At 41.3% G+C, this 16072-nt stretch overlaps 2 protein-coding genes across 24 annotated transcripts in view; both read left to right on the plus strand.

Annotated features, from left to right (window-relative positions):
- The window catches only part of clasp1a (cytoplasmic linker associated protein 1a), a 91520-nt gene extending 90471 nt beyond the window's left edge, over window positions 1-1049 (plus strand). For all 18 annotated transcript variants that reach the window (XM_040027388.1, XM_040027391.1, XM_040027389.1 and 15 more), the window contains one exon: window positions 22-1049. In XM_040027388.1, the coding sequence (XP_039883322.1) occupies window positions 22-108 (87 nt within the window). In that variant the 3' untranslated portion in view covers window positions 109-1049. The remainder of the gene's footprint in view (window positions 1-21) is intronic.
- Window positions 1050-2174: 1125 nt separating this feature from the next.
- On the plus strand, window positions 2175-15491 carry tfcp2l1 (transcription factor CP2-like 1). 6 transcript variants are annotated; one of them, XM_040027409.1, is made up of 16 exons: window positions 2175-2868; window positions 3449-3639; window positions 4872-4945; window positions 5096-5101; window positions 7010-7115; window positions 7841-7947; window positions 8047-8199; window positions 8295-8405; window positions 9786-9889; window positions 10219-10270; window positions 10404-10497; window positions 10689-10779; window positions 11219-11301; window positions 11925-12067; window positions 12531-12582; window positions 13872-15490. In XM_040027409.1, exons 1-16 carry the CDS (start codon window positions 2810-2812, stop codon window positions 13907-13909), a joined length of 1464 nt encoding a protein of 487 aa, XP_039883343.1. In that variant the 5' UTR covers window positions 2175-2809; the 3' UTR covers window positions 13910-15490. The 6 variants fall into 6 exon arrangements, 5 of the variants coding, with proteins under 5 accessions (XP_039883343.1, XP_039883341.1, XP_039883342.1 ...); XM_040027407.1 differs by having other exon boundaries at window positions 4872-5101; window positions 13872-15491; XM_040027408.1 differs by having other exon boundaries at window positions 3491-3639; window positions 4872-5101.
- Window positions 15492-16072: the final 581 nt, after the last annotated feature.

Here is a 16072-nt window from a genome sequence, read left to right on the forward strand (position 1 = left end):
CTCGATTCTTTCCTTTTGCAGATGAAGTTACTGAACCTGTACATCAAGCGTGCTCAGACGACAAACAGCAATAGCAGCAGTTCCTCAGATGTCTCCTCTCACAGTTAATGGAGGTGGTTTCATCCATTCCAAGACTCCAGATCAGACTTCTCTGTCTCTGAGCATCACCCTCCTCATCACGGCTCTGCAGCTCATCCTCTCGACCCATTTTGTTCCTTCGTGTCATCCGCCTCCGCTCTGGAAATATCTGAACGGGACTGCTGTCCTGGTATTCAAGTTGGTGGGGAAGGATTGGACACATTTGGATTTTTGGATTTAGGATATGGCGCTTTCTCCTCCTCCTGTGGGTCCCACCATCTCCACATCAGCTCCAATCTGTTTCTCCTTCATCCCTTCTGCTTTTAGATTTGTTTCTATAAGTGGAAAATATTCACATCAAAGAAATGTTTCAGATCATCTTCAGTTTGGGATGAAATGTCATTTGGCTGGCCCAGTGATGGCAACAAGCCCATAAAGTGTGCAGTGAATTCTGTTTTAAGGGCATGAAGACCAAATATTGCAAGGCGGAAAAAAAATTAGATATGGACAGAAAGACAAAAAGGGGAAGTCCTATGTGAGCATTTTAGTTCAAGGCTCATATTTGATTGTAATTTCTTTTTTTTTTTATGCGCTCGTTTCTCTTTAGGAGTGGCTTAAAACCCAAACTGTCACGATTACAAAACAGATCTCATGTCTAAACAGAACTGACAATCCGTCACATTTCGTGCAGATCTTTTAACAGAGAACACAAACCACCGTCGCTACATGGAGTGGAAGCTAAGCCTGTTAAAAGCCGTAACGTTTGTGTCGTTTTTAACTTCCTGCTTCCATTTGTGTCTGAGCGCTTACTCTGTCTTACAGGAAGTCCTTTGTAAATACAGCAGATGAGGAGTTGGGGGAGAACAGGCCTTACATTTGTGGACTGCGGAGAGTGAACGGGATGTACGGCGCCGTCACTCTCGGCTCTTTAAAAAAAAAAAGAAAGAAAGAAAAACAAACAAACAAAAAAATGTGAATCTGCCGCAGAAGCGTCCCCAGCGGGCCGCGTCGCTCTCAGACTTGTGACCGTGCAAATACAGTATTACTCGTTTCCTCTTTCACAGCTTCTGCAATAACCACAAAGAAATCAAAGGTGTTTTGTACATACACTTTCTGACCGCTGCTTCACGGAAAAGCAGACTTTTTATTTTTTTTGGCTTGCATGAACCTGCGGCACGCGTCAACTCAGTGCTGCGCGGAGAGCCCGGAGCTTCTTCGGCTGTTAAAGTGCACTTTTAACATCATGAGATCACTCGACTCTGAGGAGGCGCTCGTACGGAAAAGGTACACACTCTGTGTTTAATTTATTCTGCTGTAAAGTTTTAAGTGGTGGATTCCTGCTGTGAAGCACTTCATCGATTCCCTGATTGGGAAGAAGTTTCTCAGTCTGATCAGCTTTTAATTATTGGACCTGATTTGGTTTTCATGGTCAGTTGATCTGCTGTAGTTTTTTCTTTATAATACTCTGAATAATGAATAATAATGCTGATTCCTGATTTGTTGAAATCCGCTGAGAATGGTCCAACTCTGCTTCTTTAAGGAAATGAATGTACAGAAACAACACAGTGAATTTGCTGGTACTCAAACGGATTTAACTTTTTCTTTCTCATCGTCCTTCAGCACGCTCATTTAATCCGCTGAGTTTTTACCAGAAAAGCAAACCTGCAAACTGGTGAAAACCCACCAATCTTCTCGCATCTGTCGTCTCGTCGCTGGATCTAAAACAGACGCGACGGCGTTCCTTACAGACTGTTCACTATGCATGTTCAGCAGTCTTTCTTTGGCTTCACGCGCTCATGTAATATTCACACCTGTATTTATATATTTTATTTGATCTTATTGTATTTAGTTCTGCCATGATGAACTGTACAGAAGGTTTTTTGTTTAGTTTTTTTATGTTAACATCAATGTGTGATCAGTTTGCAGCGATGTAAAAAACTGTTTGCTGTAGAAATAAAAAGACCGAGAACTGATCTCAGCTCTTTCTGGCCTTTCACTCCACATTTCACAATTCCCCCCTCTTACTTCATCTTGTGTAACGTTCAGAGATTGGATCAAAGCTCGGACGGCGTCGTCTTTGTTTCCCTCGCAGGTTGGACCTGCATCCGAGCGCTGAGGTGTGCTTAGCGGCTCTGGATAAACATTAACCCGGGCAGACTTTGAGATGACCTGCTCTTAATCTGTCACTCCCTTGAGGAGCTATGAGGGGTGAGCTGCAGGGGTTTCTACTCAACCTGCTGAAACTAAACCTGCAATAAAGATTAATGTGCCTTTTTCAAATTTAAATATCATCATTTAATTGTCATTTAAGCTGCTGTGTTGGCTTTTAGAAATATCAGAGATGATAAATATGCTTACTGACATTCATTTGAGGGCTTTTCCTGTGTTTGTTTCCTGAAAGTCCCCTCTAAACATCCTCACCCACAGTGAGTGTTTTGTTGGCAGTGTCAACAACTGATCAACTGAAGCTGCTATTAATGCATCACCCGAGATGGACATTGGTAGTGGGAGGTGAGCCGGCGCTCTCCGCCTCTCAAAGGTCATCCAAGGTATGCTAATAGCAGGCCTGATGACATCACTGGAGCCATATAAGGGGTGTGTGGCGAGGCTGGGCTGCAAACCTCTCTGAGCTGAAATCCGAGGAAGCCAGCAGGCACAACGCTCGCGCCCTCTGCCTCCACGCCTTCTCTGTGGTCCTGGAATACAAGACAACGCCGCCACACTGGAAAATATGCTGTTCTGCCATCCCCAGCCTGAGTCCTACCACCAGCACTCTGCTAGTTACATTAGGTAAAGCACTGCCATGTTGCCAAGCTCCAGAAATGTCAGGATTTCACACACAGGTGCAGCAATTTACCAGCTCCACAGGTGCTCGCGTGGCTTTGGTAAATGTGCTGATTCACAGTGATTGAGGAGCACATTTAAGTAATGTGTTATTGACATGAAATGAGTTTTAAAAATGCATTTCAGGCGTTCGTTCATTCAAAGAATTGCACTCAAAATCCACATTTCAGGTTAGTTCCACTTTATCATGTCAGTTTGTAAAAGTTTCAGTTTGATTTTTAGTTTTGGATATCATGATGTGTGTGGTGTTTTTCAAAGTGTACAATTTAAGAAATTCAGAAGGGAACACTAACGGTACAGCAACAAAAACACACGACACAGTCATGCACTTAAAAATCTGATCAACTGACACCAGATCTGAAATTAAAAGTTATTTTATCTTGTACTTAAGTTTAATGTTTTAAACAAAGAAACATAGACAAAAAAAGAAAATAGCCAATTTAGCCCACCTTTTTCTTTCTTTAATGATGTATTTAACCTGAACCGTGCTGCATGACAACAAACCTTTGGGCTTAAATGACTGAAGATCAGATGTGACAGCTGGCCATCTCCTCGTGATCTCCTCCAGAGAGGCGTTGGCGCCTTTCTTAAAGAACGAAGAAGCTCGGCTCATGGCTGAAAATGGTGCCAAAAGAACCCCGTTCCAGTACATTCTGTGTGCAGCCACTTCACCGGCTGTGAAGCAGCAGGAGGAAGCGCTCACTTATCTCAACCAAGGTACTTACACTGTTAGTCTCCGTGACGACTGTACAGACCGAAGCTCATTTTGTCACACGCAGTCCCAGCTGAAGCATGGGAGATGCTCAGAGTTCAATCCATTCATTTAAATACACTAAGAGAAAAATTAGGTTTGTTCTGCAACAGAAATCAGGTTGAAGTTTTCTGATGTTTGTCCAGTTCTATGGAAGCAAAACCAAAAGTCATAATTGTTTAAATATCTTCACTTTGCTAGTTCTTCTGTTTGTAATACGCTTTAATTATTTCTGGATTGGACTTCCCTCTTTGAGGGTTTCTCAAAATATGGTCATTGAGGTTTCCAGTGACTCACATGTCAAACATGATTGGTTCCAGTTTGGCTCATTTGACAAACTTATGATAATATTTCTTAAATTTAAATATTAGTTACTGGGAATTGGTCACATTTTTTTCTTTCATAGTAATGTAGACTGCAAATGAATTTTGGACTTTTTTAGCTTCCATAGCTTCTGTCTTTAGACCTGGATCTCAGAACATCCTGTTTACATAGTTGCACTCACACACTCAGTCTCTGTTATTGATGATTAAGATTTGACATGTTTAATATTTGAAGAATTCATTTATTTAAAGAATCAAGTATTCAGATTTATTGATTGATTTGTGCAAGATGAGCTTCTACGTGAGTGTTAATTTGTCTGACTTGGATCATCTAACCTCACTCATCAACCCCTCTCTCACTCATGTCTTTTGCTCTTTGCATTTCACACTCTCCCCTCCTCTTCCTCCTCTTCGTCCTCTTCTTCGTTTTCTGCCTTCTGGAACCTTCTGATTGTTTCCGTCTGTCGTGTTTGTCAGTGACGTTTTTATTATCTGTGCTTTATCTTCCTCTGTGTTTCTACGAGTTTGCCCTGCTTATCTGCTCTACAGTAATTTGTTTGCAGTAAAAACACAATGAAAGTGAGCTTGCTGTTCCACGCAGCTTGTGGCCATGCAAAGAGGGCATGTATTGATTAGTAAAGTTAATTGCCATCAGGGTTTGTAGCTTCGTTTTAGAAGCACTGACAGTTAGTTTTAGCGTCCCTCATTGGCTGTGTTATTGACATGTTGTTGTGATAATGTATTATGTCTGATCAGGACGACTAAACGGAAACGTTTTCCAGTGTGTGGCCTTGATATCTACGCCTCTTTTCTGATTGATTGATTTCCTTTTTAAAATTTTTTAATCAGGATGTTTTTAATGTTTTAAAATGTAGGTCAGTCCTACGAAATCCGTATGCTTAACAGAAAACTAGTGGAGTATACAGATATAAGCAGCAAATATGTGAAGGTAGGTGTAAGGTATTGTGTATGTTTGTCTGTTTTATTTGTCTTTCATGTGACCTCTCCCTCTTTCTCCTCTCGTCTGTTCACTTCCCTGGTTCGTCGCCGGTCCCTTGACCTTCCCTTCCACTTTGGGGGTGCTGTATCGACCCTGAAGAGCTTGGTACTATCACCCAAACTCACCGCTCCTCCTCTTTAAACTTCACATAAGCCCTCTACAGACGTGCAGCTCAGCTTCCTCTCACATTTCCAGCACACACACACACACACACACTCTCTTTCTCTCTTTGGTATGTCTCACCAAGCTTTTCTGCTTCTGTCTGCTTTACCTGGATCTAAGTCACATGATCGTTGTGCTTGTAATTTTTCTGAAATGTTGTTTCCTGAAGTTGAAATGAGAAAAATCTCTCGGCCTTGTGAAAAACAAATAAAAAACAACCAAAACAAAACTAGCAGCTCTCGGGTTCTCCAAGTTTCAGATGGCAGTCAAAGTTTCTACTTCCTCATTTAAGAAGAAGTTAGTCACACACTCACCTAAGAGTTACTTCATTTTAGTGTGAGTGCATCCTCTTGACGCGTCTCTGTCGTCAGGACACATCGTAATGTTCGCCGTAGCATCCTAGAGACGCAGGAATGGGACAGGTGGCGTCTGTGCAAACACATGACGTGGAGCATCCAGAGCTGTTTGAGCTCGGCTGCTCAGTCATGCACAAGCCTCCCCCATAAATAGCCCAATGATACATGTCTCTACAGGCTGCTCATTTCATCTGTGGATTTGTGTCTTGTCCACGCAGATTTTAAAAGGTGGCTGTTGCTAAAATTCCAACCTGATCGAGCTCAGTTTCTTACAGATGAGCGTAAGCATGATGCGGTTCTATTAGCTGGTAGCTAAAGCTGTTTTACACAACAGTGTGAGGTGACTGAAAAGAGATCAGAGCTCCCACATGTCATAAGGTTTTAGGATTCGGATGAAAAAGGTTCTGTAAGTAAGTCTTCAAAAGTGGGGTTGAATGACAGAAGGCGTTAAATCCAGAATATTCCCAAAGAGATAATGCTTTGGACAGACATTTCTATGCATTTTCTGAAAAAGGTGAATGACCAGTGGCAACACCCCCATCCCCGAACTCTGGAGGTCACTGGTTAGTGGACCCACCAATGACTGATACAAAAGAAATTGCTCAGTACTACTTTATAACTGAGCGCGGGGCTTTAGGTTTGTCTGCTTGTATTTAAAGTTGTAGCTGTGTGCTGCAGCACATTTACACATCACTACAACAAGATGAGACTGCAGACAAATGCACCATTTTCAAGGGCAGCGAAGTTGCTCCTTTTTTCCTGTTGACTAAATCACATCCATGCTATCAAAGGTCAGTGAAGAGGTCAGTCTTGACTTCACTAATTTGTATCATACATTTGGCATGTAAATGTTGTGGTTAGGGTTAATTAAACTATAAATGTCTAATGCCTTTAAGATTAAGGTACATAGAGTTGAACGTACGTATTGATGTGTTAACACCAACACACAGGGTTATTGTCTTTCAGTTGCGAGGGTTTCAGTTTAGTTAATGTCCATCGCATTTTTGTGGATTTTCAGAGGTTTGAAATGCCCAAATTAAATTTGGCCACCATCTTGTAGCTTCTGAAACTCAATTTAGCATGTCACTAAAACAAAACCAGACCCTAGCCCCAGATGACCTGACCTGATGGATGCTCAGAGATGAAGCATAAACCGGTCCACTGAGAGGATCTTGTTTTGCAGAGACTGTGGGAGCTCTGTCACATAGAAGGAAAGTCACCAGCATTACTGCATGTCTCAGGTATTACATGTAGCCTGACTGACAGCAGGTCATTGGGCTTTTGTGACAACAGTTTTAACTCTGACTGCTTAAGAATTGGTAAGAAAGGAGCTGCAAGTACTCCCTCCACGCCCTGTTTCAGTGCGTGTATAAATAAAACAGGGGAGCCTTTTCGCACTTTGCCCAACATTCCTGCTGTTTAGCTTGGTGCGAGCTGCCCTGTGCTCAGCTCACAGCCGTACTCCTGTCTGAAGCCTGATCCTGCTTGTTCACAGAGCATTGTGCGCGTGGTTTTCCATGACCGTCGACTGCAGTACATGGAGCACCAGCAGCTGGAGGGATGGAAGTGGAACAGACCTGGAGACCGAATCCTGGACATAGGTGAGCTCACCATACCAACATACTCATGGATCACTGATACTCACAGATTTGTGGTGGTTCTTGGTCAAAGTCACTATTTGTGTGTCTGACTGCACAGAAAGTCCAGTAATGGCATGAATACCCAAGTACAGTGAGAGAAGTGATTTTGGAAACTCACAAATATTTGCTCACAACAAAATTAAATATGCTAAACACCAAAGATGAAGATAGTGCTGTGGTTTTCGTCGTGTACAACAGTGTGCAGCAGAAGTGATGCCATTATTAATGGCGTGTGGTGAACTGTAGTGTCATACTTAAGTATGAATGATTATGGAGCTGTGCTGGACCAATGCATTAACAGTAACCAATGACCAACAGCCGTTTGACGAGTCTCCCAAAAGGTCATGGCAGATGTCTACCAGGAGGTTTCTTCCTGTTAAAAGGGAGTTTTCCCTTCCCACTGTCAACAAGCGCTTTCTCAAAGGGGGTCTTATGATTGTTGGGATTTTCTCTGTATTATTGTGCGGTCTGTACCTTATGGTAAAAAGCACCTTGAGGTGACTGCTGCTGTGACTAAACGCTACATGAACTGAATTGAATCTTAGGTTCTTAGACTTCAGAAGGTTAAACTTTTAAAATTAAACCTCTCCTCAGCTTCAGATGTTAACAGGTTAACCAAAACACAAATGTCTTTACGTGGGCTTTAAAATCAAAGCTAAAATAAGTGGCTGGCTCATTACTTGCAGATATCCCTCTGTCAGTGGGGATCCTGGAGCCTCGTTCAGACCCTCTGCACCTCAACACCATCGAATTCCTCTGGGATCCCCTGAAGAATGCTTCTGTTTTCATCCAGGTACACATTCAATTCCAGTCTCAGTTCCTCGGAGGGGGGAGGTTGTGGTCTTTAGCTGAATTTATTTTTCAGCTCTTCTCTATTCTCTTGTCCTTTCAGGTCAACTGCATCAGCACAGAGTTCACCCCCCGGAAGCACGGCGGGGAGAAAGGGGTGCCCTTCCGAATCCAGGTGGACACTTACACCACCAATGAACACGGAGAATACGTCGAGCATGTCCACTCATCCAGCTGCCAGGTCAAAGTCTTTAAGGTACAATACTTTATTTACTCTTACCTCATGCTCATCTCTGATCTTTAACATCCTAAAATCTCATGATTTACACCACACGTCCTGTTTTTTTTAAGCCTAAAGGAGCTGATCGCAAACTGAAGACAGATCGGGAAAAGATTGATAAAAAGACCCCTCAAGATAGAGAAAAGTATCAGCCATCCCATGACGCTACCCTGCTGAAAGAGGTGAGGCCTGAGAGGACCCTTTGTTTGCCTTCTGCTTTGACTTTATTGAACCCAGCTGTAAATCCTTGGGTTACTTGGATGTTTCTGGAATTTGATCAGATCTGAATATTTCCCCCCTCCTTTTCGTTTTGCTTCTTTGCTCACCAAACCATGTAAACCACTATTACGTTACAGTTTGTTAATATGTCACTTTGCTTGTTGCATTGTTTGTTTTAAAAGTTTTCTTTCTTTGCTGCTGTCAGTGACTGAGGCTTTGTCAGTGCTAGTTTGTTATTCACCTGGAGGAAAAGAAAACCTGAGGAACCATCGTACTGGTCATGTTCATTACAAATATCACACATGACACTGTAGCAATACTTACCATTACAAACCATTTATAACACAGGAAGTCTTTATAGAAAGAAAATGAAAAGTGTTTGCTAAGTGTGACATAGATACTTGCTAACTAGTGCTAAATTGGTTAAATAAAATCCTAAAATTTCACCTAATCAGGAGTTCAGACTTCTTGGACGGTCTGTTAGTACAGTTAACCGCACAGCAGCCACATTATTGATCAAATAATCGCATTAAAAATGCTTCCAAAGGCTCCAGCAGTGCCTCTATCTGCGGTGAAGCCTAGCAGACAGCTAGCAGCTACAGCCACCATCCTCCTGTCAGTCAAAGAGGCCACGCCCATAATAATACAAGCTATAAGTATATATCAAATTAAAAGCCTATTTTGTTACAAACATATACAGATGTTATGAGGGGATAAATTAACTATAGAGACGAAAACAGTTTTTGTGTCAGGCTAAAATTCCTTTAATATGGGAGACCATTGGAACTGACTCACTGCTGGACCCTCTAGTGGACATTAGAGGAACTGCAGGTTTGCTGTAGCTTTGTCTTTCAGCTCTGGAGTTTGCTAAAGTCGATTAAAGTTACCCGGATCTTTTCAGAATAAAGTTTTCTTCAGAGCTCTGTACTAGACAACCTGTGAAGCTGTATATTACGACACAAATGTCAGCCCGATGAGACATTAACAGACTTTATCCTGGCGCGTGTCTGGTACAAAGTCTGCATGATGTTCAGCTGAGGCCATGTGAGGTTAGAGCTCTCTGTTATTGTAGAGTCTTTACATCTGTCATTTAAAATAACTGAAATATTGGTAAATGGCACTGCCCCCTCTACCGCCTCTAAATCTCACATTAATGGAATGAAACAAAACTAGTGAGCTAAAGGAGATGAACTACCTAAAGTTGTTACTATGTAGACCATAGGTTTACACACATCTGTGATCACTCGCTGCACTTTGAATGTGATTTTGAACCCTTTAATCTTTGTGAAAAGCTTTCCACTTCATTGCACATCTTCTCTTTCTCTCTTCTTCTCTGTGTGCAGTGCTCGCCGTGGCCCGATGCCTTAAATCTAACCAGCCACAGCACCAGCAGCACACCATCACCAATTTACCACAGCTCACCAACCTCCTGCACTTTCACAGAGGGGTGAGTAAGCATTCACACCACACTTTAATACTTGTTTGGTGGTTTCCACCGACATAAAACACATCTTTTCAGTCAAGGTCTGCAGGGGAACTGTGTTTTGTTTCAATTACGGGTTGAAAATTTGAAAATGTTTCTCTGATGTGATTGTGCTTTGCCCTCTATGAGAGTACTTTCACAAGCACGAACTTCTGCAGCTATTAGCAGATGCAAAACAGAGAATTTTTAACAGCATATAAAGAGCAGACAGATGTGTCTCAGGGCAGTTAGAAGAAAATACTCAACCAATTACCCCAATGTGTTCTTTCCTCCTCATGTGTGCGTTTCTCTAGCAACTGTTCTCCAAACCAGCAGGGGGAGCTGTTCATGCCCGGCTGCTCTGATGTAAGTAACAGAGACCGGTGCAGTGTGAAAGTGTTAATGTTGCTCTCTTATTCCTTTTAGGCCATTATTTGGAGACAGTGGATGCTGTGCAGCTATACTCATTTCAAGGGCTCTTCTTCTTTTTGACATGTAGCACCTTCTGCCGTCGTCCTCGCCGCAGGACACTCAGCAGTGGCTGCACCGTCACAGGTTCTCGCCTTTCTCAAGGCTCTTCACCAGCTTCTCAGGTACCGCGTGTGAAAAACACACCACACACTTTAGTCTTGGAACTTTTGTCAGAAAGCGCAGGCATGCAGTGCAGGAAAGACAAACTGAGGAAGAACTGATTAGTGTCGATGTGTTCGTCTATCGCAGCGTCAGATCAGATCTGCTGTAGATCAGGGCAGCAAGCAGAACCAGATTTCTGCTGTTGTTGCAGGTGCTGATCTCCTGAGGATGACCAGGGAGGATCTGATCCAGATCTGTGGTCCAGCAGACGGCATCCGCCTCTTTAACACGATGAAGGGAAGGTGAGCCATTAAATTACACTGCCCAGCCACACCCAGAGCCATTTGCATGATTTACTGGTTGGTGCATCTACAGACACAGGATCATGGAATATACAAAATAGGCATGGCTTCTGTTTCCGGATGTGAGGCCAGCTGAAGTTCCTCAAACCTGCATTCATTCTAATAACCAGAAGGGGGCGACTCCTTTGACTTTTAACACAAGTCAGGTCGTATGGAAGTCCACACAATTCTGGCCCTTTGGGATTTTCCTAAAGTCTAGTCTAGTCTCTTCTCTCAACCATACATTATATACAAAGATGGATTTGGACACTGATATGATCCATTGTTTCTCCATTACAGTAAATTTATGATATCGGCCTCTTGAGCAGACTGCGTCTTAAGCTTTAGTGCTGCAGGTCCTTGAAATACATTCAATTCAAGCTTTTGCTCACATTTTCAGGTGTGTACAGCCCCGTCTTACCATCTATGTGTGTCAGCAGCAGGCCAGAAATCAACCTTCCATCAAACCAGGCTGTGGAGAAAGTACGTGTGCAACAAGAAATCGCTCTGAATGCTCATATTTTGTCCTTTTTTTTCAGTCCTCTGTCTGTAGTGTGACTGAATGGGTTTTAAACAAGCAATTCCTACACACCAAACACAACTGCAGGTTTATTAAGCCCTAAATTAAATATTCAAAACTAAGACAGATGGCAGCCGCAGCTGGACCAAACAAGTCAGAGGACCTGAAGAAGACCTGAAGCAGATGTTAGAGTCAGTCCTTAAAATACAAACAAAATAAAACTCATGAAAAAGACTGAGTCCAATTAATAATACACATGGATGTGCCATACTCTTTCTTAAATATTGTGTTTGTAAGGCACAGCCAATCAGGAGAAAATAAAAGGAAGGAACAGAGGAGGAGCTAAAGATGCTTGTTTCAGACAGTCCATCAACTGAGGATCTGCACCGAGGCTCAGTATAAGATAAAAAAGGGTTATTTTGAACATTGAGTCATGCATTCTGTTCTACTACTCCAAAAATAAATGTTTGCAGATGAAACCGGGCAGAGACAAAATCCTAAAATATCAGGAAATCATCACAGAAACTGGCAGAGAGTAACACTTCTGACCTGATGTGATCATTCTATGTCTGTCTTGCCTCTGCAGTCTACCACGCTCTGTACCTGGAAGAGCTGACACTGCTGGACCTGTCTGAAAAGATCGCTACACTGTACAACATCACTCCACAACAGATCACACAAATCTACAGACAGAAAACCACCGGGATCCACATCTTGGTCTCAGATGAGGTATCTGTCCAGTACTGATTAATATGAGTGCATATCTGCAAATGAGTATGTAGATTCTGTAGGCAAGGGGTAACGTTCAGGTATCGGAAGCTTCCTGACTTCCATCTGTAGTTAACTTCTATTAACTTCTACTAACACTAACACAGTCATCTTTGAGTTGAGTTTGATTAGATGCAGGTAAAAGATAATTGAGAAGAGGAAGAGAGAGCGCCTGCTTTGCTCTAATCCAGTTTTAAAACAGGATGCTATTGTCTAATGACAATTTTTTTTTTTTTATTAGCCCCATAAAAATATATCTGCCTTCCAAAACCATGAAAGACAGAACAGGAAGTCTCAGTTTTTCGTTAGTGATCATCAATAAAAGTTCCACCATGAGCTCCAGATTCCTTCCAAGTCCATGAAGTGCACTTTATACATGTTTCAGCTGTTTCAAGACCAAAGTGTGTGGTGTTCTTTGTTTCAGATGGTGCAGAACCTCAGGGAAGAAACCAGTTTCATCATCAGCACCATACGAGGTAACTGACCTTTATCCGTACAGCCCTGTTTCAGGGAACGTTAAGAAGCTGTGGAAAAGGGAAAGAAAAGCACTCATTTCCAAACAGTTTAAGCACTTAATTAATGTCATTCTGCAACAAATGCAGCAAATCAAACGCTGAAACGAAGAACGCAACCAAAACAATCAGTGGTCACTATACATTTAATGCAACAAAAACATTTTAAATAAATCAGAGCAGGGTCAAAAAGAAAAACCAAAAAAACAACGCATTGCATTGAACAATGTAAGAAAAATATTCCACAGTGTAGAAATGCTACCAACAGTTTGGGGATTTTTTTTGCTCTACATAACATCATCAAAAGATTCAGAGAGAAGCTGGAAAGATCTCCGTACACAAGACTGAAAACCACTTTATCCCCTGAACCGTTTTGTGGAATTCATGCAGTGTAAGTCTTGGCATAATCACGGTGTAATACACAAGACCTTCCCTTTAGAGGACTTCGTCTGGATGGCTGCCTGTGTTGCTCCGTGTCTTTGTTTATCATTTTGGAGAGGAAAAAAAAAGAAGTTGGTTCAGGGGCAGCTAAAGGCTGAAAAGTTGTAATTATTAAAGTTGTAATCCCAGAGCTGAAAATGAGTTCAGTAATCTGTGAGTAAACAGCATGAACAGAACTTTTCTCAATATAACACGCAAACATAGGATTTCTTCATCTGCTAAATAATATCGAGGAAAAAGCTGAAACAGTGAATGTTGGTGGAGCTCAGGCCTTCAGACACAGTGAACAGGAACATCCCTGCAGGATGGCATCTATATGTTTTGGAGTCATCTGCTGCCATCTAGATGTTGTTTTACTGGGAAAGTCTTGTTTATTTCAGTGAGATGATCCCAAACCATGGCTGTGGCTGTATTCCTGCAGCATGGCTTCATAGTAAGAGTCCAGGCGCTAAACTGGCCTGACAAAGTCCAGAAACCAAAGGCCGCTGCGGCCGCTGAGCAGCTGGTTTCCTGCAGCAAGCATGTTTCCTTACTTCCAAAGAACAGATGAAGCAGTTTAGTGGGAAACAGCTTCTTAAAGCTTCTAGTTGCTGCCATCAAATTCAAAATGAATAAATCAAATTCTTTAGTTTCAGCGTTTGCAGCTGTTTTATTTTCAGTGCTTTTGCATTGTTTTTATTTAGTCACAGAGCACACCAGTTCTTTTGAAGAGCAGTCTGTGAAACAATTTATTGATTTTAAGCTTCAAGCTTTCATCAGGATGTTTTTTTTTATTTTGAATGATCTTTAACTGAATCTTTGTGTGTTAACAGATGAAAACACTGATGGTTACCACGTTGTGTTAAAATGATCTCCGGGACGTGCCTCAGTGGAGTTGTACAGATTGTAAATACGTTTTACTAGACACTGTAATGATAATAATATTAATACTACTAATAATGTGATGTTTAATAAGATTTCTATTAAAGTGAAAATGCTTGTCAGCTCTTCGCTTACTGTTGATTTTGAGCTTTAATGTTCTCTAGTTATTTTTTACATATTTGTTCAGTTACTGATTCTTGCTTCATGTTGCAATTAGTGTTAACGAGCGCTGTATCATTCTTTAATATGTCAAATGCAATGCTGTAAATGCAACTGAATGACTCTGATGATAATAAAGCAAAATAAATACAACACATCATCATGCAGACAAAATGAAACGATGAACAAACAAAACTGTATGATGCTGTTTTAATGAGAGTGTGATCTCCCGCTGCCTCGGCTCTCTTTGTTCTCCTGCTGGGTCGTGCCGCGTTGGGATGCTCTGAGGCTCTGTATTTTCTGGGTGAAGTGGAACACGCTCCTTTTAAAGATTCGATTTTGACTTGCTGTGAATAACTGTGCTGTGTTTGAGAGTAATTATTTGGCTGCTTTTAAGATATTAAACCTGCACTGGGGGGGGGAAGTAGAGTCAACAGTGATTACAAGCAAAACCAAATCACCAGGCCTTACTTACAGGTCCTTAAAGTTAAACTTGTATGTGAAGGCACTGTCATATGTCATACATAAATGTCTTAAATCTTGACAAATGCCCACACTGTAACAAAGGTAACAAAACTAATAAAAGACTGAAAGGAAATAAAATCGAATTTAAAACAAAAACTAAAGAAGAGTTTAAAAATAAACAGTAATAATTGCGGACCAGCTCAAGATCCAGGTATAAAATTTAAACCCCACCTCACTGTGATGTCCACCTTCTCTGTGCATCATCTAATCAGGTCTATAAGTAACTTAATTCATTTCATCAGTATTGTATATTTTGAGTTCAAGCTTCTGGACAAAATGACCTTGCTCCATGAAAATGCTGTCATGCTGTTATTTTAACGATCAAAAACTCAAAATGGTGCACCTAACAATATCAAAGCAGACTTACACAAACACACAGAAACTTTTTAAATATCCTACATGCTTGTTAGCTACACAACTGTGCACAATGATCCAAACTCCAGGAGTCTGGAAAGTTGTGCTTCTTAGATGTGGACTCTCTGATCCAAAGAGTTCAGTTGGGGGAAGAAGAGAAGAATAAAATCACTGAAAGTAGAAAAAGTGTGTGGTGGAGATCTTGGAAAACTTTGTGAGATCTCGCAACAGTTCATTTTCATTTTTTTTTCTCCAATGTCCCTTGCAGGGCTCGGTAAGATCCTACTTTCCTTCTGATTTTTGCAGTTACCAATGGTAATTCTTTTCAGTACATATGTAACACCCCCTCTGGCCACATTGTGGCAGTGTTCCTGGTCAAATTTCACACACAGAAGCTTGTATGTAAATCTGGAAGTATCCAAAAGATGAAACAGAGAAAGTGTTTCACTTTGTCTCGTGGTTAACATGTTTACTGCACTCTCTTTTCCCCCCACTATTATAGTATTGAGTGTCTCTGTCTCTCATGCACAAGACCAAGGTTCGATTCCCTGATTGAGAGATACTCCTTGTCTTTCAACTTTTAGAAAAGCAAAGTGCACACTGTGAGTAGGTCTTCAGGGAGGTTAGTGTTTCAGGGAATAGATTGTCAGGAATAGATCGTCTTTCTGTCCTTGGTTTTCTCTACAGTGAAAGAATATAAAAATACAGATGCAATACAATTGGTCTTATTTTTAAGCAAATCAAGTCAAGTCAGCTTTATTTATATAGCACATTTAAAAGACATCAAGTGTCTGTCAAAGTGCTGAACAGAGGGATAATATAATCAAATAAAAAGAATTCAAATAGATAAGATAAAAAACATTGTAAGACATCCATATACAGGCAGAATCTTATATACACTTGTTTGTATATAAGATATGTAAATATATATGTACATACACACATACAATGTGTGTGTGCATGGGGTTTGATAACCCCTTTGATTTGCTTCATCATATTTTCTAATCTTTGACTTGGAAGGAAGTTGGTTTGGAAACACATTTGGCAATGCTTCATCTTCTGCTTTGCGTTTGTGTAGGAGCCCCGTCAAAAACGTGTCCATTATACGAGCAGT

The sequence above is a fragment of the Simochromis diagramma genome, unplaced genomic scaffold, assembly GCF_900408965.1.
Source record: "Simochromis diagramma unplaced genomic scaffold, fSimDia1.1 OVJJ01000343.1, whole genome shotgun sequence".
NCBI classification, from domain to species: Eukaryota; Metazoa; Chordata; class Actinopteri; order Cichliformes; family Cichlidae; genus Simochromis; species Simochromis diagramma.

Bases quoted from the DNA above. Each gene is read 5' to 3' on its own strand.
- tfcp2l1 (XM_040027407.1), top strand. From the start codon at position 2,810: ATGCTGTTCTGCCATCCCCAGCCTGAGTCCTACCACCAGCACTCTGCT. The intron at 2,869-3,448 runs GTAAAGCACTGC...AAATGACTGAAG, and splicing joins CACTCTGCTAGTTACATTAG to ATCAGATGTGACAGCTGGCC. The intron at 10,271-10,403 runs GTAAGTAACAGA...TTTGACATGTAG, and splicing joins TCATGCCCGGCTGCTCTGAT to CACCTTCTGCCGTCGTCCTC.